Here is a 24846-nt window from a genome sequence, read left to right on the forward strand (position 1 = left end):
TTTCCTGAATCGGAGATGACCTCTGAAAAGGAGCATCTCTTTCTGTTTGTTTTGCTTCAGTAATTTACAACAAACCTTTGAACAGAGAGAATCTTGTTTGTTTCTGGACACGTGTTTCTACAAAAGGCTTTTCCCAGACAGGCACAAAGGCTATCGCAATCGGCCATCCTGAATCATCTGGACAAAATATGAAACTCGTTGGCATAGATGTTTCTTTCTTCATTCTCTTCGCCTTCGCTGCTCTTTGGAATGCAGGTGAGTGACTTTTCAAAAATTTTGCTGCTTTTAACTACAAACTTTTTTTGACTTCTGAACTTCAGAAGTCAAACTGATACCATTTGTACAAGCTAAAGCAAAGGCACACAAGCTGGCTTTTACTGGCACGGTGTCATTTTCAACCCCTTGCTCTGTAATTTCCAGTAGGACAGTGGATCTTTTCTGTAAGTAAACAGATAATCTGGACAATGCAGTAAATATTTTTAAAGATACAGAACAACTTTCTAGCTCCCTGTATTGAACAAGCATTTCTACCTCCATCACAGGCAGGTTTTCTGGTATAGATTGAAGGCTGACTTTTATTTCTGACTCGCTACCATTCCTGTTCTTTCCTGCCACACACCCACATATTATCCCAGGGTAAAGGAGGAAGGCCAGCAGAGAGAGAAAACCAGAGAGATTTTACTACCTTTTCCTTTTCTTGATCTCATCCTACCAAAAAGACCAAACAGCCCTCCCTGTCCCCCCACTCCATACACAAAACAACACTCAGTGACATTTTCTCCTCGTTTCGACAGAAGCTGACATACCTGGAACTGCAAGCAATTGCTCTTCAGCCCCATGAGGGGTGACTAAATTCTTTCTTCCTCTCCTAGTCTTGTTCATACATTGTTAACAACCTTTGAGGAGTAGGTTAATCTAGCAGCTTTTGGGACGCAGTAGATTTCTCCTTCCCAATCCAGTAGGGTCAGATCTGCTGCACTCTCAGATTCAGGAAATTCCTCCTGTCTCAGTCCCACAGATGTAGATAGTGCTGTTCCCATTTGTAGGTCCAGCCAGTGCGGAGGCTGAGCCTCTGTTGCAAAAAGGCAGATACACATACTACACCCACCACATTAACACAGCCAGCCACACAGGCTAACACGGAGCAGTGCTTTTACTGGCATCCAAATAAACACAGACAGCACTCCCATAAACCATCCGGTTCTGTTCCTCCTCTCCAGCTGATCACAATGGAAGGTCACTAGCAAAACCACAAACATACCCTTTCTCTCCAAGTTCACAGACCCACCACCTTCACAGAAACCTTGCATGCTAGCATAGGCTGTAAAGTTGCCTATTAGCTAAGCCCAGATCCCAAGTCCTTACATGGTCAACAGCTCAGACCTTGGGTCTTTCCAAATGCGGGTCTCCTTCTGCAGGCTGGCTAGTTCATCCTGAAGTTCACTTATGATTACAACATGTGCGTACGCACGCACACACAAGAGAGTGAGATGATACAGAAAATAGCAACCGGATTTAAGAAAATGGCTATGGTGATCAGGTGCAGGGCTCAGTCAGAGCAACATACTGACCAGCAGCTTGTTTATGTGCAACTAGCTCCTTTTATGTTCCCTTCTCTCCGTTTTCCCATGCTTGTTCTTCACCATACACCTTGACCTCTGCCTTTCTTTTTGCTTGTGTCCTCCCAAATAAGCAACCCTCCCCTAATTACTTTTTCATCATTGGTCCCAATTTTGCTACATCCATGTCCAAATTTAGAATTTCTGATACTTGCCTAGGTCATCTCAGCATGGCATGGTATTATTGATACAGTTACCCAAGCAGCGTTGCCCTTGCAAGATTCCATTCCCCAAAAGGTCCTCAGTGCTCCCAGTTGTCTGTGCAGCTTGTCCATCTCACACTCACAACTGTTTGTGAAATCCAGCTGTTCCTCACAGTATTACTGTAACGTCTGTCAACTTCTCACTGGTTTGTGTTGAGCAATTTTTCATGTTATGTCCAGTAATTACTCATGGTCTGTTCAGCTAGACCTCAGCCAGACCTAAGCCAAGGGCCTAGTCATCTGTCTGTGTACCTAGTCATCTTAACAGCTACCCTGTTAAGGTTGGACTCATATAAAATGCACAAAAGAAATAAATTTCAGTAGCTTTTCATGATCTCATATTGGAGCACACCTTGTCACTAATGTTAGCTTTCCATTCATCCAACAGCACTAGCCTTCTCTTCTCATTGATTCCTGTGTAGGGTTGACAGTGAGGAGACCCCATTCTGGTTTGCTTAAGACCTACTCTCAGAAATAAATATAATTAGTGACACTCACCGAGAGGCTGCTCTGGAGATTTATCTTTGTATTAGATGTAAAAATACCCATGGAGTTGGTGAAATTATGTACTGGCTGGGGGGGTAAATAAGTGTATTTTTCTATCCAAAGTGGAGCAACCTTAATACACAGGTGTTTACAGCCTTCACCTGAATACATTCCTAAACTAACATAACCAGCCTACTTCATTTATTTATAGTAGTCCTTTAGATGATGTACTTCTGTTTCAGAGAACTCCTGGAAGAGTTCAGTAACATTCCTGACTATGATTTTTCTTCCTTTAACAAGGAGCTCAAGACTCTTGCGCACACCGATGTGGGGAGCTGCTTGGTACCTGTTCTTGCCAGGTGACGTGCCAGTCCTTGAGGATTTGCTGTCCTGATTATAAAGAATTTTGTCTTCAAATTTCTCCATACTCAGGATCTCTGATGGGAGGCAAAGACTTTTTGATTGAAAATACAGCTCTTAATGCCTCTTCTGTGCTAACATGCAGGTGGGCCATGATTTTATATTCCTCTGCCAAAGGGAGATGAACCTTTCTAATCTCACTTTCCAACAATAGGTAATTACCACAAAACAAGACTTGTCTATACAGGAGTGAAAACTTACTTTGTAAAGTTGTCAGAATCCTGAAACATGCAAAGGTTCTGCTAACCCTCACCCTCAAGGATACATGCTGTCTTGTATTTCTACACAGGATCATTTCATTTAGGTTGAGTTATTGTGCAATACAATCATTACTCTGCTAGTTCTTCCCTTAACATATCAAAACAGTGACTTTTCTAAAAGAGCTTCCTTTCAGGGCTCTTTGTTGTCAATATTTTTTTAGCATTTCCATTTTGTGAAAAAGAAGTATTCATTTCTTAATCTGAATGAGAGAGCAACGAGAAAGAAATGTAGATAGGACACCTTATCTTTTTCCTGTAAGACAAAGCTGTGGATCCTAAGTGTGTCAGCCTGTATCACACTTAGGTACGTGAGTCACACATGCAATACATATGGTACACTGAATTTTACTGACCCTGATGTCCTGACATTCTTTCCACAAAAGGTTCTGAGTGAGATTTTGGAGTCCTTCCCATCTGGATAGCAGCACCTGAAAAGGTTTTTAGTTCTTCATCGGGAAAACCTTTGGCTCAGGCAGTCATTCTGTAGAACACAACTGTGGACTTTGAATTACCTGCACAGTTGCATTATCATAGCCAATACAAACTTCAGTGCAGACAAGCAAAGGTACTACTTCCTGGCAGGCCCCAACTCCCTACGGTACTTAGAGTAGCTATGTAGTCACTATACATCAATCCTGAAAAGTCACGGGTGGGATTATACTTTAGCGCACTGGGCAAGAGCCCTAACTGGAAGCAGATGGTTAAATAATGAACAATGAATTCTGAGTTAATCTTTGCAACAGAAATTCTAGAACAGCATGAAATTACTTTTGTTGTATTCACAGGACTTACTAGCAAAAAAACCCCACAAAACCAGAGATTTGCAATGCCTGCATATCATGGTCAATGTTAGCCACTCTGTAATCCTATTAATCCTACAACATCACCTTTGTCTTCCTGCTCTCCCTTTGTTATTTGCTGCTAATTTATCATGCCCCCTTTCCCCAGTAATTAAATAGTAAATCTAAGGCTTGCAGATTGCTGTGTATTTGTGCAGTGCACAGCAGAATCCATGCTGGTGTAATAAGCACAAAGTACACACGAATTTTTCCAGTTTATATTCACTGCTACAAGTACAACAGCCACGGGACTTGGAATGATCTACACATGACACAAGGTTGCTTAATGAAACACAACTGAGACATTCAGAATTTTCCTTCTCTCAGTGGTGACACTGAAAAGTATTTTTAACATCAACAGGTTCAAGCAGACAATCAAAACCAGTGGCTATGTTGCTAAGGATGGAAAAGCCCACTGCATCTCCCCATTGCTGTATGAGACTGGTTTCATCCCTTTTGAAGTTTCTACAGATGATGGGCTGACGTTTCCATACTCTGGAACTTGGTTATCAGGTTACTGACTTAAATCTACAGTATCCCTCTTCTTTCTATATTCTTGCTCCATGGATGCAAGATTATATAAGCCTTTCCCTTTTGATCACTTTTCTTCTTCCTTAACAGGCTGTTTGACCTCAGAAAAGTCATTCTTGCTGCCCTTGTGTTAATTCATATTTTGAGAGATGAACTTTCACAGCAATTGAGTTCTGCTGGTATACAGCAGCAGCAGCATTAACGCGTAAAAAGTCCTGCTTAAAAATGAGGTTGACCAAAACAGTTCCCTTTTTGTAGCTACTTTGTCAGAAAATAACTGCATCATGGTGTTGTAATCTAAGGACTACAGGCATTAGTAAGGGTTGCATTCTCTCAGCTTCAGCTTACTCTTTTTATATCATGCGTCCTGTTAGAAAGCAGACACAAGGGAAATACTGCTAAATCTTAAATAATTTAGTGCACCTTTTCAGAACTATGCAAAGCAGAAATGCCATAATCCTTTTTTTCTGTTCTGTAATGCAGTACATCACAGCAAAGTTTCGGATGGAGAAAAATGCACGTTGGTAAATGAGACAAAATGGCAATACTATGGCACCCCCAACACTGATGGAAACTTAACTCTTACCTGGACACACCAGGCACTTGCAGCAACCCACATCAACATAGAAGTCTGGGGATACCAGGAAACAGGTAAAGTGACGCTTTTCCTACCTGCGCACAAGCAGTCATCACATGTGTAACTTATGTGCAGAGCTTTGGACAGCATGTGATCACTTTCACTGAGGCCTGAAGAAGAGATCTGCAAGTACAAATAACTCATGACAGTAATGTCAGCTTTCCCTCTCATTTACATATGGGTGGAGATACCTAATTTCAGTCTTGTGGCAACTGTTCTTTTCCAGCATCTGAAACAAGTTTCTTCCTCTATGTGACAGGTGACAGTTACTCAGAAAACTGGTTGGCCGAATGGAAATATCTTTATACTTTGGCAAGAGAAATCCCCAATACTGGGAAATTTTCTTTTATTCCTGTACCTGCTAAAGGAAATTACAGTACGTGGGACTTTGGAATTTTGAGAATTACACCCAGCAGCTATTCTGACGGGCAGAGGCAAGTACATCACAACATTCATTTATCATAGGTACCTTATTATTGCTTCCTGCCTTAAAGCTGCTGTCTCCTTTGATGTTTAAAACTGGGACTCAGGCTCCATTTCACATGAAAAAATGGGGAGAGAATTGAAAGGGCAAAAGTGAGAAGAACTCACAGGTCAAGATAAAGACAGTTTACTAAGTAAAGGGGGGCGTGGGCGCAGAGGAAGTAACGCAAAGGCAATCGTTCACCACCTCCCACGAGCAGACCGATGCCCAGTCACACCCAGTAAGGGCTGCTTTGGAAAATCTCGCCCGCAGTTTTATTGCTGAGCATGATGGTCTATGGCATGGAATATACCTTTGGTCAATGTGGGTCAGCTGTCACGGCTGTGTTCCCTCCTAGCCTCTTGCCAACCCCTATCCTCCTCCCTGGGGGCTAGCGTGAGAAACAGAGAAGGCCTTGACACTGTGCAAGCACTGTTCGGCAATAAGCCAAAACGCTGGTGTGTTATCAGCGCTGTTTTGGTCACAAATCTACAACGTAGCACCATACGGGCTGCTATGAAGAAAATTACTCCACCCCAGCCAAAGCCAGTACCCTCGGCAAACTAGGACCTGCTGATTTCTTTTGTCACAACTGTGGAGGAGGCCCTAATTGTGGAACTTCTGTCACTGCAGCCACAGGCCTTCCTCTGCATTTAAATTTTTTCTATCTTGTATGCAGGCCTTTGCATTCCTGCAAATTTTATGCCCGCTTTCTTTCATTTCTTTGTATATTTCCCCTTGATTTTTGGTGATTTACCTCTGTAAGTGCTCCATACATATTCTGAGCTTGGATAGATGTTCCTTCATAATTCTTCCACGTCTGCAGTTTTTGATGTAGATGGTGTAGCCCCTGTGAATAGATAAATGCCACCTCTTCGGTGTTAGGACATGTTACTAATACATCAGAACCTTTTTTAGCATTTAGGAGTTGCTACCCACAGAAGGGTAACCTTTTCTCTTTCTAGAGGGTTTTTTTATTGCACTTCGTGTATGATATTTTTTCATGGGTGGAGAGCAGAGTAGCCTTGGAATGCTTCAAGGATTCTGAATGGTTTCTCCCCATCTATTGCCATTGGGCCTGATACTACTGGGGCACAGGGTTAGGTTTTGTTTGAGAATCCAGACGTTCTTCATTCTGGCCTAAATGGAACTACAATGTGAAAAGGCACGAATAGAAAACCTGTCTCTAAAAAGATCCATGTAAGCCAGAATCACAAATGCTAAAATGTATTCTGATTATTGCATACTTGCTGCATGCTGTCATGTCACCTTCTAAATTAGGAAAATTTTGATTTGCTGTAACTTTTTGCAGGAAAAAGAAAGCAGTGGCCTTTGTAATGAAATAACAACTCGCAAGTTGAAAGATTCTTTGTAATTATAGTTAGTGATTAAGACACAGTGTTACTGTCAAAACAGTGCTTGTTCAGCTATCAGATCTATTTTTTGGCTCTTTTTTTTTCCAGAAACATTCCATCAGTCTGGAGCTCAGAGCATGCGTTGGCTTGGCATCTTGGGAATGACTTCAGAAATGACCCAAATGCATGGGCAACTGCAAAATGCATAGAATGGGACAGAAAGGAGGAGAAGCTTCCAAACTTCATGGAAGAAATTATAGATTGCCCTTGCACCTTGGCACAGGCAAGAGCTGACACTGGCAGGTTCCATGTAAGTTATTAATCTGTCCCTCTGGCTTCTTACGGTTCCAAGTAGAAGCTTAGGGAATGCCGTACCCTCCCACCCCCAACCCTGTTCCCCCTCTAAAAGTCATTACAAGGAAATGAAATTGTATTTAAATTTGCACAAGTAGCATGTCAAATGGCAGAGGCAGATACAGCTTATGCAAGTAGTATGAATAAAAAAAGTGCCTATAGGACAGCAGATGGAAATCACCTTCAAACAGGGAATTAAGACAGTAGTTCCAGTGGTAGACAGAAAACATTGAGGGAGGGCAGTGAGCTCTCTGGAGCTGGGAGAGGGATGACTTCTTTGAGATCCTACAAGATGGCAGTCTGTGTTTGTAGGCAATATCCCATGCTGGAAGAAGCAGGCCATGTTTCTGCCTAGTATATCATAATTTGCTGCAAACCCTTCTACCTTGTACTTCAGAGCTCAAGTCCACAGCCATAATCCATTATTTCCTGTCTCCTGCTTCCTTCCTCCTTCCTTCTCAGCTTCACTGTTAACAAGGAACTGACAAAAGCTAAGAAATCAATTGCCATTTATTCCACGCTTTCACTTACAGCACTGATCTGAGGACCAGATAGGGTAACTTCCCCTCCTATTTATGATACCAAATGGTAGCAGTGTGTTGGTGCATATTAAAAAAAATGTTAGGTAATTTTGTTACTATCTTTTCCTGGTTATGGAGCTCCAAACATGATGTGTATTTTAAATGATACAGTTAAAAGCATGTGAAGAAAAAACATCAGATTTACTGCACTGCCTCTAAGAACATAGGACAAAAGTTAAGTTTAGTCTGGCGTGAGCTGTGTTTGTTATGCACTTATAGTTGAATTCCCCATCTAGCTGCATCTGTTCTTCAAGGTCTGTTGTAATAGACTGGAAAGTGCTCAGGTTAGACTAACATGTTGCTCCAGTCACTTCAATATTAAATTCACTGTTTTTCCTATCATTCCGTGCTACTCAACACGCAGCCACAACCAGTTCATTTAGACTTTGCACATACGTCAGAGACAAAGGGTGGGGAGACGACATAAAAATAGAAAGGACAATGGGGAAAGAACTCCATTAAGTGTGAGCATTGATCTTTTTCAGACAGATTATGGCTGTGACATTGAAAAGGGGAGCGTGTGTACTTATCACCCTGGCGCTGTGCATTGTGTAAGAGCCATTCAAGCCAGGTAAAGAAAATTTTTTAAAACTGCACTTTTTTTAGGACTTGTTCCACCTCAGAGATAGCAGTGTCACAGAAGTCACAAAGGTCTCTGGGTTCTCAGCTCTCAGGTTCATAGCAACCATTGTTTCCCTCTTGTTCACATATTGGCCCTCATTGCTGAGATGAAGTTAAGGCCTTAGATTTAATAAACAATTAATTGCACTGTGCTAAACCTTAGGATACCTAAACAAGCGCTAATGTCTAAAAGAGATTTGATTAGGCCTAATTAAGCCTTTCCTGTATTGGTCTGCTTAAGTTCAACAAGTTATTCTTTGCAGTCTTTCTATCAGAACCATTTTAAAGAGTGCTATGTTCATGTAAGGTCTACAGAACTTCCTTACTGCCTTTGTTAAAAACCCCTCCCTCCCTATCCCTAATCTGGTCTAATTTATAAGAACAGAGCAGGGCCAGGGGGGAAGTCTAACTGGGAGGTATCATCTCTGGACATCATATAAAGCTTGGCAACCAAAACATTTCACTACATCTAGAAAAAGGCAATAGGTAACCTCTAAATACGAATGGACTTCACCGAGCTGAACGATGACTTACTTCTCACTGCTTTTCTCAACCAGTCCCCAGTATGCGGCAGGACAGCAGTGTTGCTATGACTCCACAGGGACCCAAATCCTCACGCATGACTCCACAGGAGGCAGCACACCTGATCGAGGCCATGACTGGGGTTCACCACCTTTCCTGAAGCCTCCCCGCATACCTGGCTTTTCCCATTGGCTTTATGATGTCATCAGCTTCTATTACTGCTGCCTGTGGTCTGATAATTGTCACCTCTATATGAAAAAGCGGCCCTCCAGCGACTGCAGGACGTATCGCCCGCCTCGAGCTGGTAAGGGCTTCAGAATTCCATTATGGAGTGTAGCTTTTTGATACAGTGTTGGCTTTTAGAATATTTCTACAGGTATATGTATGTCAGTTGACAATGGTGAGGGTACAATATCATGTGGAAAATTTCCATGGAAGGTTTCTATTGATCTATCAGTGGCAAAATCTGTATGTGGTTTATAATTGTCCTGCAAGATTTTCTGCTGTTGAGTATCTCATTAACCCCTGGAACCTAAGTAGCTGAAGTTTAGTAGTCCATGTCCATGACTTCCTATCATCAGCGGGCACTTTCTCAGAAAGAAGATGGTTAGGGATGGTTAATGACAGCTTGGCAGTAGCTAGAAAAGCTGTCATGCTGAAAAATGCTACTCATATCAAATATGGAAGTTTTGCCATTTACAAGTGTGTCTATTGTTCCTGCCCCTTGCTTTTAAGTTGTCCTCAAGTCTTGCCATATCTCTATTGCTGCCACATGTCTTGCCTTCTTCTATGCTGCTGGGATGCTGAGGTGTCTAGCAGGATTGTGGCCTCCCATAAAGAAGGAGAGTGCAAAGAGGCAGTGGTTTGCTTCAGGCAAAAAGAAGAAAACTGCAGAGGGCACTGAAGGCGGTAGCTAGGACATGATGTGACACAACACGAGACTCTCCCAGGACTAGCAATAGCGGAGAGTGAAAGTCTTTCCTGATTTCCCACATCAAATTTTCCTGTCTGGAAGCAACAAAGGAATAGGGAGCTGGGAGCCAAGTGTGATAATAAGGTTGGAAGGGCATGGGTTGCCAGCCCATGGCCCAGTTCCCAGTGAGGTGAGCAGGGCGGACACTGTGATGGCAACAGCAGTCAGCTGAGAGTCCAGATCTCCAGATGAGTTTGTGGTGACAAGGCAGGTCCGAATGAAAGCTGAGAAGTCAGTCTGCCAGACAGGGTCAAAGATGTGGTCCAGTGATGGTAACCAGGGTGAGACACAGTCCCGCGATTGTCAGGCAAGTCCATAGTGACAAGGCATGTCCAAGGACAAGTCAGAAAGTCAGTCGCAGGTCTGTGTGCATATCAGCAGGGCCCATGGCCAGGCGCAGGCATGGCTGTGTGGGAGATGGAGACAGGTACACCTATGACATAGCTCAGGCAGGGACTGAAGGCCCAGGCCTGAGCTTAGGTAGAGCCCATGGACAGAGGGTATGGGTAGAGGGCCCAGTGGGACTGGTCAGTGCAGTTAAGGCCTGTGAGTGGGCTCAGGGCCCTGACAGTTCCACTACGGGAAAGAAAGGCTACAACATGCCTCTCTTAAGAAAAGACATGTTGATGAGGGATGTGAAGTGTGTGGTCTTGCAAAAAGATTCCCAAACGTACTTATGCCATTACATCCATTTCTCAAACATGACAAAAATCCATCGTGCAGCTCTCACTAAGCACTGCAGATGCTTGTCTTTCTCCTAGGAAGTATATGCCAAACCGCCTGTGCTACCGCACAGCCCGGAGAGTGTTCATTAACCTTGTGCAATCCTAAGCACCTGAGAAAACTAACCCTCAAATGCCACAGAACCCTCTGCAAAGATCTTAATGCTAAAAGCTTATCAGAGCATGCCAAAGATGGATGCAGTGCAAAATCAGCTCAAACCAAAAAAGTCACCTACCTTGGTAGTTACAGAACTCTCCTGGAAAATAGGATGCTGAGCTTAAACACCTCATCTGCCCGATGTGGAGAAATTACTTGAATCTATCAGGCAGGGGCAGGCCTTCTTTACTGTGATTTTCTGTTGTGAGTGTTCATTTGCTACGTGCATTTTGGTCTGAAAATCCCAAGTGAATGCACTAACTGCTGAGGAGAAAAAAAAATGGCCTTGTTTCTCTTGGTCTAATGAACCTGATTTATGAGAGGAGTCTCTTTCTCTAGGGAAAGATTGAGAGAGACAATGATCCCAAATACTTAACAATCAAGCAGTTAAGGACCTACCTGTCACATGGATGCCCTTAGTCGGTGAGAGTCATACCTCAGATAAGATGACACAACTTCAACTTTTTTTGCTGGAGGGAAGAGGGGCCTTCTGACCTCTTACTGATCTAAAAGGCAAAACCAAGGTTATCTGCTGAACTCCAGAGAGGCTTTGGGGCTGAGGATCACTGCCATCTCTCTCTGTTCAGGCCAGATGAGACTTCAAAGCCCCATCCCATTTCTCTGGCTGTCACTTCCAGCTACATTTGGAAGCTCCTTGGTGAGCTGCTTCTGGAATAGCCCTGTGTTTATGTCCAAATCTCCCCATACATTGCATGTGAATCAGGCTTCTAGCCTGACAGCGAGGAGTCTGGGAGGGGGTCTATCAGGTAAGCATTGCTGCCCACAACAGCCTTTTAAAGTGCAGCCCTAAATGTTGGCCGATGAAGATGAGAGTAACTGGAGTGACGTTTCTCACTGTTCCCACAGTGCTGTTCAAGGTTGTCATGACTGTTCCTCATGTCACATTTACCGTGGATCAGCCTTGCATTTTCCCCTTTGTTTAAATGCCATTCTTTGGATCACCACAATGAGATTTTTTTTCTTGTGAACCTAAGAAGAAGAGTAATAGGTTGTGATTTTTGCTTGTTCTTATTTCTCTTTTTGCTTTTAAAAACAGCATCTGCTTTTGGGGATCCTCACTTCCTCACATTTGATGGTCTGAACTTCACCTTCAAAGGTCAAGGAGAATACACATTGGTAGAGTCTGATCTGACATCCCTAAGAGTGCAAGCAAGGACACAGCAGGCACAATTTCCCAATGGTAAGTTGGTAAGAGAGGAAGCAGTGATGATGAATAATAGCTTCTAAGGTTGCTTGATTTGCACTTTACAGCATTGCTCCTATCTTCTCTAGTCTTCTCCTTTTTTGGCCATTTGTGAAAGTTCAACATTTTGAAGCTAATCAGAAGGCAGACAAAACATTCAGGAAAAAAATAACTTCCTAATCAAAGATTATTTGCTAGTTTTATTGGGTATGAGTAATGGAAGTGTAAGGTTTTCTGTTGTGTTTAAGACCTCAAGAAAACAATTCTCATTTCTCTCCATGCCCATTCCCATCTATAAGGAAACATAAGGTCAGTTCTAGGAATGGGTCAACAGCCGTAGCTCCCAGCGGATGCATTTTGATAGTATTGTAGCTGAAAATTAATAGAAAGCAGGTAAGTGTATGCCCTGCTTTATTTTCTTTCTGTGTTAGGTGTATATGCATGCATGTGTTGACAGAGCAAAAATGTCCCAGAAGGAGCTGAGAAAACATACTTTGGATGGGGAAAAAATTCTTTCTGGGCATCTCAAACTAGCAGAAGAGTACAGAATGTCTGGTGAGAAGTTGGTTAAGGGGGTCATTTTTTTATTCAAAGGGCCTGATTGTCCTGGTCTTTTGGCTTGTTTGTAAAACAAAACCTAGGGCAGAAGAAGCTTTCTGGAGGTACCTGAGGCCTTCATCATTTGAATGGGCAGACTGCAAACCAGCCTGTAAGAAGGAGATTGTCATATACCTGCATTTTAAAATGAGGGAAAAATAGAGTATGAAACAGCAGAATGGGATTGTGCTTCTCATGACAACCTGAAAAGCCTTATGTCAGATACTTTTGTTTATGCTTTTCCTGTATCTAGTGCTATTTTACCACGTGTAAAATAGCAGGCTTGCCTCAGGAAAGAATATTCCAGCTGGCCTCAGGGATGCACTTCAAGGATTTGGTACTTCTAGTAGAATTATAAGGATGGACTAAAAATTGCCTGTGCGTTTCAGCACCCATATAGACATGAATGCTTATACTGAATACCACATTGGATAGGATGGAGATTATCAAGGAAATATTTTGCCCTTGATAGATTTTACTGTGTTTGTGGTAGAAGTGGCATGAGTCACTGAGCAGTTCATTCTGAAGATCAGTTTCTTAAATTTTTGTTCATTCTGTTTCCTTTTTCTGTCATGCCCTCCCTGAAATTTTCTTCGATTTTCCCAGGCCTTACTCACAGGACTGAATGAGCAAGAAGGAGATCAACTGGTCTTTTTACATAGCTCAGCCACTGCCATTGAGATCAAGAATTTAGAATTTCCAGACTTTTTTAGCATTAAACATTGTGCTTTCAATATCCTGTACTGGTAGGAGACTTATACTGTGGGTTTTTATGTGACTCATATGCTTAGCAATTCCCTCAAATATAACTAATCATATTTATTTATTTTTAGGAAATATCTGGGGGTTTTTTTTGCCTGTATCATTATAACCTTCCATATTTACTTTATATCATGTTGGGTATTTTGGGGGGTTGTTTTTTATTTGGAAGGAACCGGGGCTCAGGTGACAGGCTTGTCTGCAGTGGCCATGCAGGAGAACAACTCTGATGTGATCGAAGTACGCTACTCGCAGGGTTTGAATCTGGAGGTCCTGTTGAACCAAAAGGTCATCAGCTTCTCTGAGCAAAGTTGGATGGACCTGAAAGGTTAGTTACAAATATCAGCCTTGTAAGCTATTGTATTCCAATGGAGCCCATGTATAGTTAAAAATATCTCTAGATGCATGCGTTTCAACTCTCTTTTCAGTGTCCTTTTGCAAAACAGGCTGCAGGTCACTCCAAAAATTATGTAAGGAGTGAAACAAAGGACAGGCAATGTCCCAGCTCATTAGAATTTATTTCATTATCACATGACTTTGTTCAGTTCGTTTGCTGCCAGATTGAGGCGGAACCAGTGGTAGTGCACAGTTGGCTGAGCCTTGGTGAAAGAAATAAAATTGAGAGCACAGGGGAGAATGCCCTTTCCATCCAATTTGCCTACCTGGCTCTGTCTTTGTACTAGCCCAGTGCATGGATTCCTCTGGCCTTTGAGACTGATGACAGCTACAATATGGGCAGGAATATAGCCGCCAGAATTATGGGCTACACATCTCCTTCCAAATAGCCATGCATCAAGCGTGCTACAGAGAAGCACACTGTGGCTATCTGTGTTCCCATGGAGAGGTGTAGCAGGGAGTCATGGTTAAGGTGAGCACATCAGAACCTGCAACCTTCCTGCTTCTCATCAGCATTACTGCCAGTCAGCCTAGCTGTAGCTGGATGCTCCTGTGCTGTGTCCAGGAAGAGGCAAGGCTACATTGACAAGGAGCTGCAGAAGCAGAGAGATGCAGGAAGGAAAAAAAAACGGAAAGGACAGTGATGGGGCTTGGAGAAGAAGCCATGTTAGGGAGGTCTTGACAAGACAATCAAGAAGCAGAGGAAACCTGTGACCACTGAGAGCAGCGCTTCCAGCTCACAGCCACTCTCTGATGTAATCATCTCATATCTTAAAGCTTCTGCTCTGGGACACAGGCAGAAGGCAGCGCAGCTTATATCAACTGTGGGCCTTTTTTTGCTACTACTAGCCATCTTACTGCACTTGTAGGTATGAAGGTGTGGCCTCCCCTTAAATGCTTCTCAGAGTGTAGCCCAGAGTGGAAGGGAGGAAAAGCTTTATAAAAAATGGTTAAAACTGATGACACAACAATCTGTTGACTATGGATGATTAACTGTTTTGTCCTCTTCCTCTCGTTATAGGCCTCTTTCTCCACTCTACAGCTGATCAGAAGATCACAGTGATGTTCTCTTCTGGGGCTGGAGTGGAAATAAGGGGAAGCGGAGGATTTCTGACCCTGACAGTTCTGCTCCCAGAGAAGTTTATGAATCACACACAGGGTCTCTTTGGGGTAATGAATGGCAATACAGAGGATGAGTATACCTTCAAGAATAAAACCACCATGTCAGTTCATGCAAGTCCCCAGCAGTTGTTTGAGTTTGGAGCTAACTGTAAGTCATTTCTCTGGTCTATTATTACATTTTCTTCACAAATTCAAAACAACTTGTGATTTACAGACTAAATGAAGTCTGTGCTAAGCAACCTATACTGGGGGAAGAGAAGGGAGTAAGAGAAGTATGCCCTCCTCTACCCAAGTGGCTAACGTACCTAGCCAAATGATTGAAGACAGAACCACGATGGAGTGTCCTGCACTTTCTTCCGTCAAGAGTCAGAGCTTATATTTCACAGCTTACACTTCCAGAATTCCATCTACTATGGTCTGAACACAGCATGACCACACTAAAGTGTTACAGAAGCATAGCAATAGCCAGGGTCAGCTATCTTTTTCCAGAATATTAGCAATGTTGCCATCAAGTACCATGCTAACAATTTTAAAAATAATTTATTAAATCACAATTTAATAATTGTCCTTTTAAAAAAGAGGGGGGGTGGGGTGTGTGTGTAAAAGAACGGCTGCTTTCATTTAATGAAAGTGATTAGACTGTTATATCTAGCCTGCAGCATTAGACTGGTCAGCATTCCTCCTGACATCAGGTTAGGAGATGGGTCAGAAACATGATGCAAAATACCCTCTGGCTACCAGTTGATCTTTGTATCAAGCACAGTGTAGCCATACTCCAGGATTCAGATCATACTGAAAAGTCTCACTGCTCCTACTTCAGGAAGTTTCTGATTTAACAGAGTGAAAGCAAAAAGCAGGGCCATGGCAGACATTATAAATGTAGGGACACACAGGATCAGGATGTGTGTTGCTTGTAATGTTTGGTTTAGCTTGCTCTGACTGAGGTACTTCTTTATCACCATTTTGCCAGCAGGCATCTAAAACCATCTTTATGTAAAATCATAGCTATACAATTATTTGGATCTAATTATAAGTAATTGATCAAACACCAGGTTAACCAAACACTAACTTTAGTGCTAAGTTAAAGTGCTGCATATGAAAAGGAAAATAATCTTGAGTGGAAGGAAGCTGTAGGGCTTCGTAGATCTCTTCCAGCTCTAGCTACATTTATGTAAATAAGCACTTGGATTAGTAGCAGAAGGTGGTATAGGTATGTAGGCAAAGTTACATATGAATCTCTCTCTCTTTCTTTCTCTGTCTCCCAAGGGGCTGTTGAAAATGGAACTTCTCTCTTCACTTATGACACAGAGTTCTTAGTGAACAATTTCTTTTACGGGGAAAAGCACAATGCTTCCTTTCTGCCCGTGTTCTTTCCTTATGAAGACCCTGCTGATCCCCTGGTGAAAGAGATGGTCTTGCTCTGTGACTCTGACCCCTTCTGCCGATTTGATGTCCTGACAACAAGAAGCCTTCAAGTGGGAAATTCCACAAGACTATCTCATCAGAAGCACAAGCTGCTGGTAGAAAATCTAGAGCCAGGTGATACAACATTCCACAAAGCATCCATCACTACAGCTCTTTCTGCAGGCCAGCTAAATAGTTAACACTGTTCGAGGAGGCTTTGCTCAACTGTAGGTTCATGCACCTGTAAACACTCTTATCAGGAGGAATTGTCCTTGTACCAGGAAAACTCTGCACTGGTAGGATACTCAGACACACACAAAATAAATTTCTCCATTTCTTCCACGACTACACCACTATGTAGAACCCATATCTTCATTTTCTATGCCTTCACCTGTCTTCCTCAGACTTAAAACTAAAAAATTTTTTAAAAAATCAGAAAGCATTGTCTTTCAGTTAGCTTAAAAATCTTTGTCTTTCCATGAGTTGCCACTAAAATGCCATTTGAATCATTGTGATGGAGATTTGCTAGTCCAAATCCAAAATACTTTAACCAGATATGTGTCTTTTACTAGTGATCTCTTGTGGCTGGCTGGATCATCCAACCAACGGAAGAAAGAATGGAACTAACTACCTGCTGGGCTCAACCATCAGTTTCATCTGCAATCAGGGCTATGAACTCACTGGGTCAAAGGAAAGAATTTGCCAAGCGACAGGGACCTGGTCTGGAGATACCCCCAGTTGCGTCCTGAGAACAGGTCTGTTTCCTTTTAAATGTTACAAATTGACATTAAAAAATCATTATTATGAACAAGGCAATCTCAGTATACAATGACGGCCCTTGACAAAAGCAGATTCTCTTACTTGAGATGACATTGGACATGAACCAGCAGTGTGCCCTTGCGGCAAAGAAGGTTCATGGTGTCCCAGGCTGCTTTAGGCAAAGTATTGCCAGCAGGTCAAGGGAGGTGATCCTTCCCCTCTGCTCAGCACTGGTGAGGCCACACCTGCAGTACTGTTTCCATTGCTGCGTTCTTCAGCACAAGAGAGACGTGGACATCCTGGAGAGAGTCCAACGAAGGGCCATGAAGATGATTAGGGGACTGGTGCATCTCTCCTATGAGGAAAGGCTGAGAGAGCTGGGAACTGTTCAGCCTGCAAAAGAGAAGGCTGGGCGGGGGGTGGAATCTTATCAATGTGTACAAATACCTGAAGGGAAGGTGCAAAGAAGACAGAGCCAGTCTCTTTTCAGTGGTGCCCAGGGACAGGACCAGAGGCAGTGGGCACAAACTGAAACACAGGAGGTTCCCTCTGAACATCAGGAATCACTTTTTTACTGTGAGTGTGATTGAGCACTGGCACAGTTTGCCCAGGGAGGTGGTGGAATCTCCCTCCCTGGAGGTATTCAAAAGCCGTCAGGACATGGTCCTGGGCAACTGACTCTGGGTGGCCCTGCTTGAACAGAGGAGTTGGACAAGATGACCTCCAGAGGTCCCTTCCCACCTCAACCATTCTGCGATTCTGTGATTCAAGAGCAGACACAGCCCACGCTTGTTGAAGGCTTCCACTCTTTTGTTCTAAAGGATTATGTTATCTCAAAACATAGTGTATTATTCTATAGCAGTAAAATTATTGTGAATGATGTAATAGTATTGAGTATAAATAACTTAAATTTGTTACCCCTCTTGTGTCACTACTATTAGATTATCAATTAGCCTGGGATCATTGGATTTAGTAGCACTTAGGCTATCTCTACAATTTACAGGAAAGTGCCCAATATTTTCTCACAGTTTCAATTTTGTTTTATTCATACGCCATGTACACTCCAAATGTCCTCAAGATGGCAATGTTTCAAAGCACCAGGGTGATGCAAGGCCACATGGCATGTTGAAGCACTTTTAATGCTGAGTTAATTGTTCCCCAAAGTACTCATCAAATAATTAATATCAACAGATTCTCCATTCTGAGCACCTTCCAAAGAAATGTGGAAAGTGCACAACACATCAGCAATGCATTCTTGGCCAGCTGACACATTTCATCAGCCTCTGCAGACCCGCAACAATTGCTTGATCATTTCCAATGCAATTCTGCACGTTTAGTGATATTTGTGAGATGAACCACAGTGAATTTGGGCAGCAGACTGTGGACCTTAGCATAAAAAATAATTATTGAACATTTGCACATACAAAACAGGGCATGTTGCTTACTTTTAAGTAGATGAGTGAATGTTTATGGAATGTTTTCTTGGACCAGCCATCGTTAATAATCAATATGCAACTGATTGTGTTCACAGGGGCCAATCTCAATAGTGATGTTATTTGGAAAGAGTGAAACTAGAGGTATTTCAAAACATTTCTGTTTAATATGATAGGCCAGAGCATATGGAGTACTTTAGTTAACTGTTGAAAATATGAGATTCAGAAGTTTAGCAGATAATTTAGAATGCTTCATAGTTCACAGTAATAATAGATCGTCTGTCAAAAGTCTGAGAAGAATGAAATCTTTACAAAGTAAGGCCAGATCTTGAAAAGTCAGTGGCAAAACATTTTGCCAAGCTGAAAGCTAAGAACATTTTTCCATTGCTGCCATCAACCGCATACATACTGGATAGGAGCCAGTCAGTCTCAATAAGCAAACTGGATGCTGACATTTACACTAGAGAAAGGGGGGCAAAAAGCCAGCCCTGAGGGATTGGAGGGAAGGAGTTGGAAGATACGCAGAGATTAACTGCATTCAGAATGATGGAGACGTGCTGCAGCTTTATGGATAAGCAAACAAAAACCGCAAATTTTTCCAGCACATGGTTTCCTGAAAGATGACAAAGACCAGCAAGGTGTGAAAGAATTTTATTGATCTGATTGTAACAAAGACCTCTTTGATATTTGGGGTTGTAGTTCATTTGTAATGTGAGCCAAAAATGATGATTTTTATCAGCCTCAGGAAGTTGGAGTATGGCAATGCTGCCCATAGCAGCAGGATACTGACAATACTGACAACTGATCGAGACAATATAAAATACAAATTGCATACACAGTTCTTCATTCATTTTTTTTTACTGCTGTGCCCTAATAATGGCATTCACATCTAGCCTTGTTCCTCCTTTTGCATCATAAGACATGCTGCTGGACATCAGTCTCTGTCTGAGAAGGTTATTTTATTGACAGGTCCAAGTCTCTCCAGAGAAGATAGGCAAAATGGTGCAAAGTTCCTCTCACTTATGTCTAAACCTCTAGTATTTTTATGGCATGGACAGCTAGTACCTGCTTTCCGCCTCCGGTCTAAGACACAGTTGAAATCCAGTGCCAGTTTTCCTTATGTTGATTCTGAATTCAGCATAAGTACAGAAAAGGTCTTCATGTTGTCAAAATCTGTTGTTACTGACATCAGTTTTCTTCACTGTCTTCTCTTTACACAGCATGCTGCTGTTTCACCAGCATCGATTTTATCTAGCCCTGTGACTGAGGGCCTTCCTGATGCCAGGAAAATGCTGACAAAATTAATGGACAGCACTTCCAAATTTCTGGGCGCCCGAATGGGTGACCACTGACCTAGCCACTGTGATTAGTGGTCACATTTTTACTTCCAGCAGGAACTATTAAAACACACTTTTTCAAATGATTTCTTTCATGCCGGTCAAGAACACAGGGCCCAGCCCTCTATTATTTTCAGCTTCCAGGGGTACTTCTTTACGGTGCTGTGCCCATTACACTTGCTGCAGTTTTGTGGTACATCGGATTCAAGCTCTGTACTGCAAATCACCAAGGTTTTTTAGTTGCTATGTGCTTCTGTTTTTGAAAAGCTAGAACAATTAAAATAAAGGCATGAGGACTATGAAAACTGGATAGGAAGAGAGACGGAAACAACAAAATTGAACGCCACTTATTTTGGAAAATCCATTTCTGTATTAGAAATTTCAAATGCAAATTATGCTGTTGGGCCTGCATATTGTTGCTTTTGAGTTTTGCTTCCTTGAATTAAAGTTTCCATGGAAATCCTCTGCTAATAATTATTTTGCTATGCTTCTAATTACAATCCCACTGCAAGGCTTGCCAGTACCACAGCAACCTCCCTTCACAGAATATCACATAGAGGAAGAAAAAGAAACCATCCAGCAAAAGCAAAAAGGAGAATCTAGTAAAATCAGAAGTAAAATGCAGCTAAAAATTATAAAATCTTAGCAATATATATACATATAGTCTGTTTGTGACAGACAATAATTTGGTGTTGTTAAGAGCAATCTGGTTTTGTCTGTCTTTTGGTTTTTTCTTTTTTTTTTTTCCCCCTTCTCACTTTTAGGTTTCATCTTCCAGGCTCAGGCTCTGTGTAAATACAGTTCTCTTTGGAAAGCTGTCAGAAATCTCATTAGTCTTCTGCACTTTTTTTCAGAGGAAGATGCCAAAAAACATTAGGACTTCTTATTATGGAATTGTTGTCTGTCTATCGTTTCCAGGAGACTGGCTGCAAAACATATTAAGATCAAGAAATATAACCTGAGATTATAAATTAGATACAAAGATTTCATCATAGAGGCAAATCACCACTGGACCAAACTACCGAGGCCAATGGTGGGTTCTCATCACTTGGCAGAGACAGGGTACCTACCTGTAAGGTGTGCGTAAGGCAAACAGAAGTTTTTGAGCCTTGTACAGAAGTTAGTGGATGAAGGACCGGTGCCTGTGGAACAGTTTATGTATCCCACTTCTTTCCTTAAAACCAATTAGAAACCAAATTATCTATTCTAGGATCACGGAAGTGCCTGTTACATCACTGCCATCACTGTGTGCTAGGCTGTAGTTTGGGCAGTTCTTCCTGCAGGCATGACAAAGCGATGGAAGGAAGGGCTGGCAAAAATGCGGCCCAGATGCATTAAAGCTCAGATGCATCGCCACTCACCTGTCTCTAAATAGGCTATGTGCTCCCTGGTACGTGCATGTAGTGCTATCACTAGGTGCAGAAACAGGGCAGAGCATTGAATCTTACTTTGACCTTAGGACACCACAGTGTCTCAGAGCCAAGGAACTCCGCTTCTCTTTGACTCTCTGACACTGAACCTGGGACAAAGATTGCTCACTCTGGGACTTGCAGTTTTTCAGCGGTGGTACTCCAGCAGGTATTTTCCTTAAAGGGTACAAAATTCAGGAAGCATTGTTTCTCCCAGACAGTTCACTCCAGATGCTGCATCTCCTAAACTTGTACCAATCCTCTTATGTGTCATGAACAATCTACCTGCATGATATCTTTAGCTTCCATTGCTCACCACAGCCATACAGCATCCTGCTAGCACTGTCCTACACAAGCAGGAAAGTGACAGAACGGGTAACCTGCAACTCTTCAGTAGAATAAGCAAACAAGAGGAGATTTGTAATTCAAAATTTGTTTCATATCTGGTTGCTTTCTATCTTTCATGTGTCTTTATTATGCAGTCGCAGAATTAAACTGACACTTTCAGTGTGCTCATACTGTCTGATGCAGTTCACCGTACCCACATCAGAACAATCACTTTTGTGCTCGCTTACGTACCACATTAAGCAGAAGAGGCAGTTTCAAAATTTTAATGCCAAAATAGGGGCAATTTTTAAAAGAATCAAACCGTATGGAAAAACGATTGAAAAATTGTCAGTTGTTGGGATTGGCAGTTCTACATAAATATTGTACATTCATGATGTTGACTACATATTAACCACTAGCCATCCTTTCTTTGTGTTAGAACAGGTTTTGCAGCCACCTGCCCTAACTGTCAAGTGTAGGAATTATGGGAGTTCCTACTCTTTACCAGTTTGTTCCATAAATACAAAGAACAGTAAAATTAATACTATATGTACAATTTTTAAAATTGTGACGTGACTACATTCACACAGATATGAAGAAATGTATCAATGTCTTCCTGTTTTCTTGTGGTTGGTCTCTGTTTTTCAGATATCAAACAAGTAATTCTTCTTGGCTGTATATTTGGAGTAGTTGGTCTTGCAGTCCTGGCACGTCTGACTTTCTTATGTAGAAAAGAGAGGTAAGACTCAATTGAACTGAAAACACAAATGAACCTGCTAATAAAATAGCAAGTGTTACGACCTTAAATCATTTTTCTCAATGACAAAGAAATCAAACATGACATTTTCCTGCTACTATTTTTTATGAAAAACATCAAGTCTAAATAGTCCTTGTGTCCTGCTGGAAGACTATGAAGCAAAGTTGGAATTGTATTATCAGGACACGCAAACGTGATTGATTGATTGATTGATTGAGAAGGAGCAGGACTTTTTTGTCAAAATAATTTATTTGTTGAGTGATAAAGCTACCTGATTAAAAGTGTTCTGTTTCAGAACGCGTGTGCTCATCAGACCAATAGGTAAATTTGATGTATCATCTAAGGAATGCATTGCATGATACTGTAACTTTCCACATCTTTGAACATATTCCCACTTTTAGGCATGCATGAATTTGCCTAGAGAATGCTTGTATGTCTCTTGTGCCAAAGAGGTGAATAGAATTTTAAAGATATATCAGCTTGCTGCCCATTCCTGCAACCTTTCTTCCACACAGAAATAAACTCGCTATAAAAACTCTTACATTTTTAAAAGAAATCTCTACAAAATGTTATGTGGCTAGTAAATTACTTCTTTGAGGTTTTAGTCTTTTGTTTTAAAAGGTTGTTATGATTTCATATATTCTGTATATAATTCATTCTGTTAGCCAGTGCTAACAAGACACTTGAAATATTTTTGGCTCTGTGCTTTTCTAACAGGTTCATCATTGCAGAGACTCTTGAAATAGAACCCAGTATGATAGCCATGTCCATCACTGAAAATACAGCCCATTGATTCTGAGCTTAATCATCAATTAACTGTGTCTATCAGAGGGCCAGAGACACTGCTAAATTTTACCCCTTCCCTTTAAATCACACAAGCATTGTTTTCTACACTTCACAGAGAACACTCATACCCAACACACTTTTTCTTCCTCCCCTGTACAAAAAAAAAAAAGGATACTCAACACAGGGTAGATAACTGCAGCAATTAATGTTTTTTGCATACATAAAAATGCATAGACAAAGGACACCTATATTTGCCAAATTTTACACACACAAGATTCCCACATGGTTTAAAGCACTACTATTACAGCTGCATAGACTTCTCACGTTTGGGAGCAGCTTACAGAACTGCTACTCTAAACTCATCATTGTACATCAAAAACTAATTAAAAAAATAGAATGAAGCCAGCAACCTTCAGATCTGTAGGTAATTTTCATATGCTACCAAAAGCTTATCATTTATGAAAAAAATTTTGAGAGAGTTTAATAAAACCCGTAGCACTCAGCGGGGCCATGTATTTGGATAGCAATAAAGGATGCAGTCCTTTGTATAGCAGTAACAAATTTTAGTAACAATTTGAACAGATAAATTTTAACTAGGGAAGGCTTATTAGACAATTACCAAATCATGAAAGTCAGTCATCTACTGTATGCTCTTCTGGATCTCAGGGTAAATATAACTCTATGACAAGTCATACGTTTTATATAAGAAGGAAAAGAAGTAGTCCTACATAGTGTAGGTCCTTGAAAATGTCTGCCTCTTGCACCCAACTCTGACAATCATCCAGAAAAGGAGCTGGTCTCGCTGTTCACAGCTAAGACCATACTACACAGTAACATAGAGTGAAGTATCTTAAAAAGAAGCAAGGCCAGTAGAAATATAAAAAAATCCTAATCATTGAATGCTATGTACTTTTAGATTTCTTTCTCCTTTAACAAACAAAGAGAAAAGCAAGTAGGGGCTATATTTTCAAGCTTTCCCCAGCCACCTTTCTATCCTAAAAGTGAAAGGTGTTTCTCAGACAATCTCTAGACAATGCTTCTACGTGCAGAGATTGGGGGTGGAGGGGAATCACAGTATTTAGAATAAAAATCGGAGAAAATCAAAATATCAAGGTGCTCAGTAAATTGGTTTATGCTTTTCCCTCTCAGTTAGTTGTGAGGGTTGCTAGGTAGTCGCAAATGCAATCTATTGATATTTTGGTGATGTTTCTCTTAGCAAAAAAAAGCCAATGTAAGGTCCAGAATTTACCACTGAATCCCGAGTTCCCTGCTCACTCAGACTTTTTTCCTGTCTTTTTTGTACTCAAAACCCAACCTTCTTTCCAGACCCTTCATTATCAGTGTTTTCAAACCAGTGACATTTGCCCAGTTTCTCCTTTTGCTCCTATAATTTAGACCATCATACAGGAAAACAGAAATTGATTGTTGCACAGGGATAACAGCAAACCTTCAGTATTCTCTGATTACATCAAATGTTGCTCAGATAGGAGTGCTACATATCCTTCAGTCACTACTTCTGGTAATGTGAATATTTTGAATCTTCAGTAGTGTATGACAGGGAAGGGATATTGTTCCTTGGGGGAGGTATGTGCTGGAATTACACAAAACTCATACTTTAAAAATTGGTGCAACGTTACTATTCCACCTAACCCAATATTATTCTCACTTTGATCTAAGCAATGACATTATGGTAACTACTTTAACAGTCATCCCTAGCCTTTTTTTTAAAAAAAACCCTTTTCTTTGTCTTTTCTTCCAAAGACACAAAGACAACCAGAAACTTGTTTCAGAGGTTCCAGTTGTATCTGAATAA

General features: G+C 41.5%; 1 protein-coding gene across 1 annotated transcript; it reads left to right on the forward strand.

Annotated features, from left to right (window-relative positions):
- The first annotated feature begins 188 nt into the window (after nt 1–188).
- Nucleotides 189–24846, forward strand: SUSD2 (sushi domain containing 2). The gene is made up of 15 exons (XM_075516302.1): nt 189–255; nt 2609–2813; nt 4189–4340; nt 4842–5009; nt 5255–5429; nt 6922–7123; nt 8234–8319; nt 8927–9195; nt 11801–11944; nt 13476–13631; nt 14721–14969; nt 16088–16360; nt 16798–16980; nt 22139–22229; nt 24795–24846. The coding sequence occupies exons 1-15, from the start codon at nt 189–191 to the stop codon at nt 24844–24846; spliced, it is 2472 nt and encodes an 823-aa protein (XP_075372417.1).

The sequence above is a fragment of the Mycteria americana genome, chromosome 13 (genome assembly GCF_035582795.1).
Source record: "Mycteria americana isolate JAX WOST 10 ecotype Jacksonville Zoo and Gardens chromosome 13, USCA_MyAme_1.0, whole genome shotgun sequence".
Lineage (NCBI taxonomy): Eukaryota > Metazoa > Chordata > Aves > Ciconiiformes > Ciconiidae > Mycteria > Mycteria americana.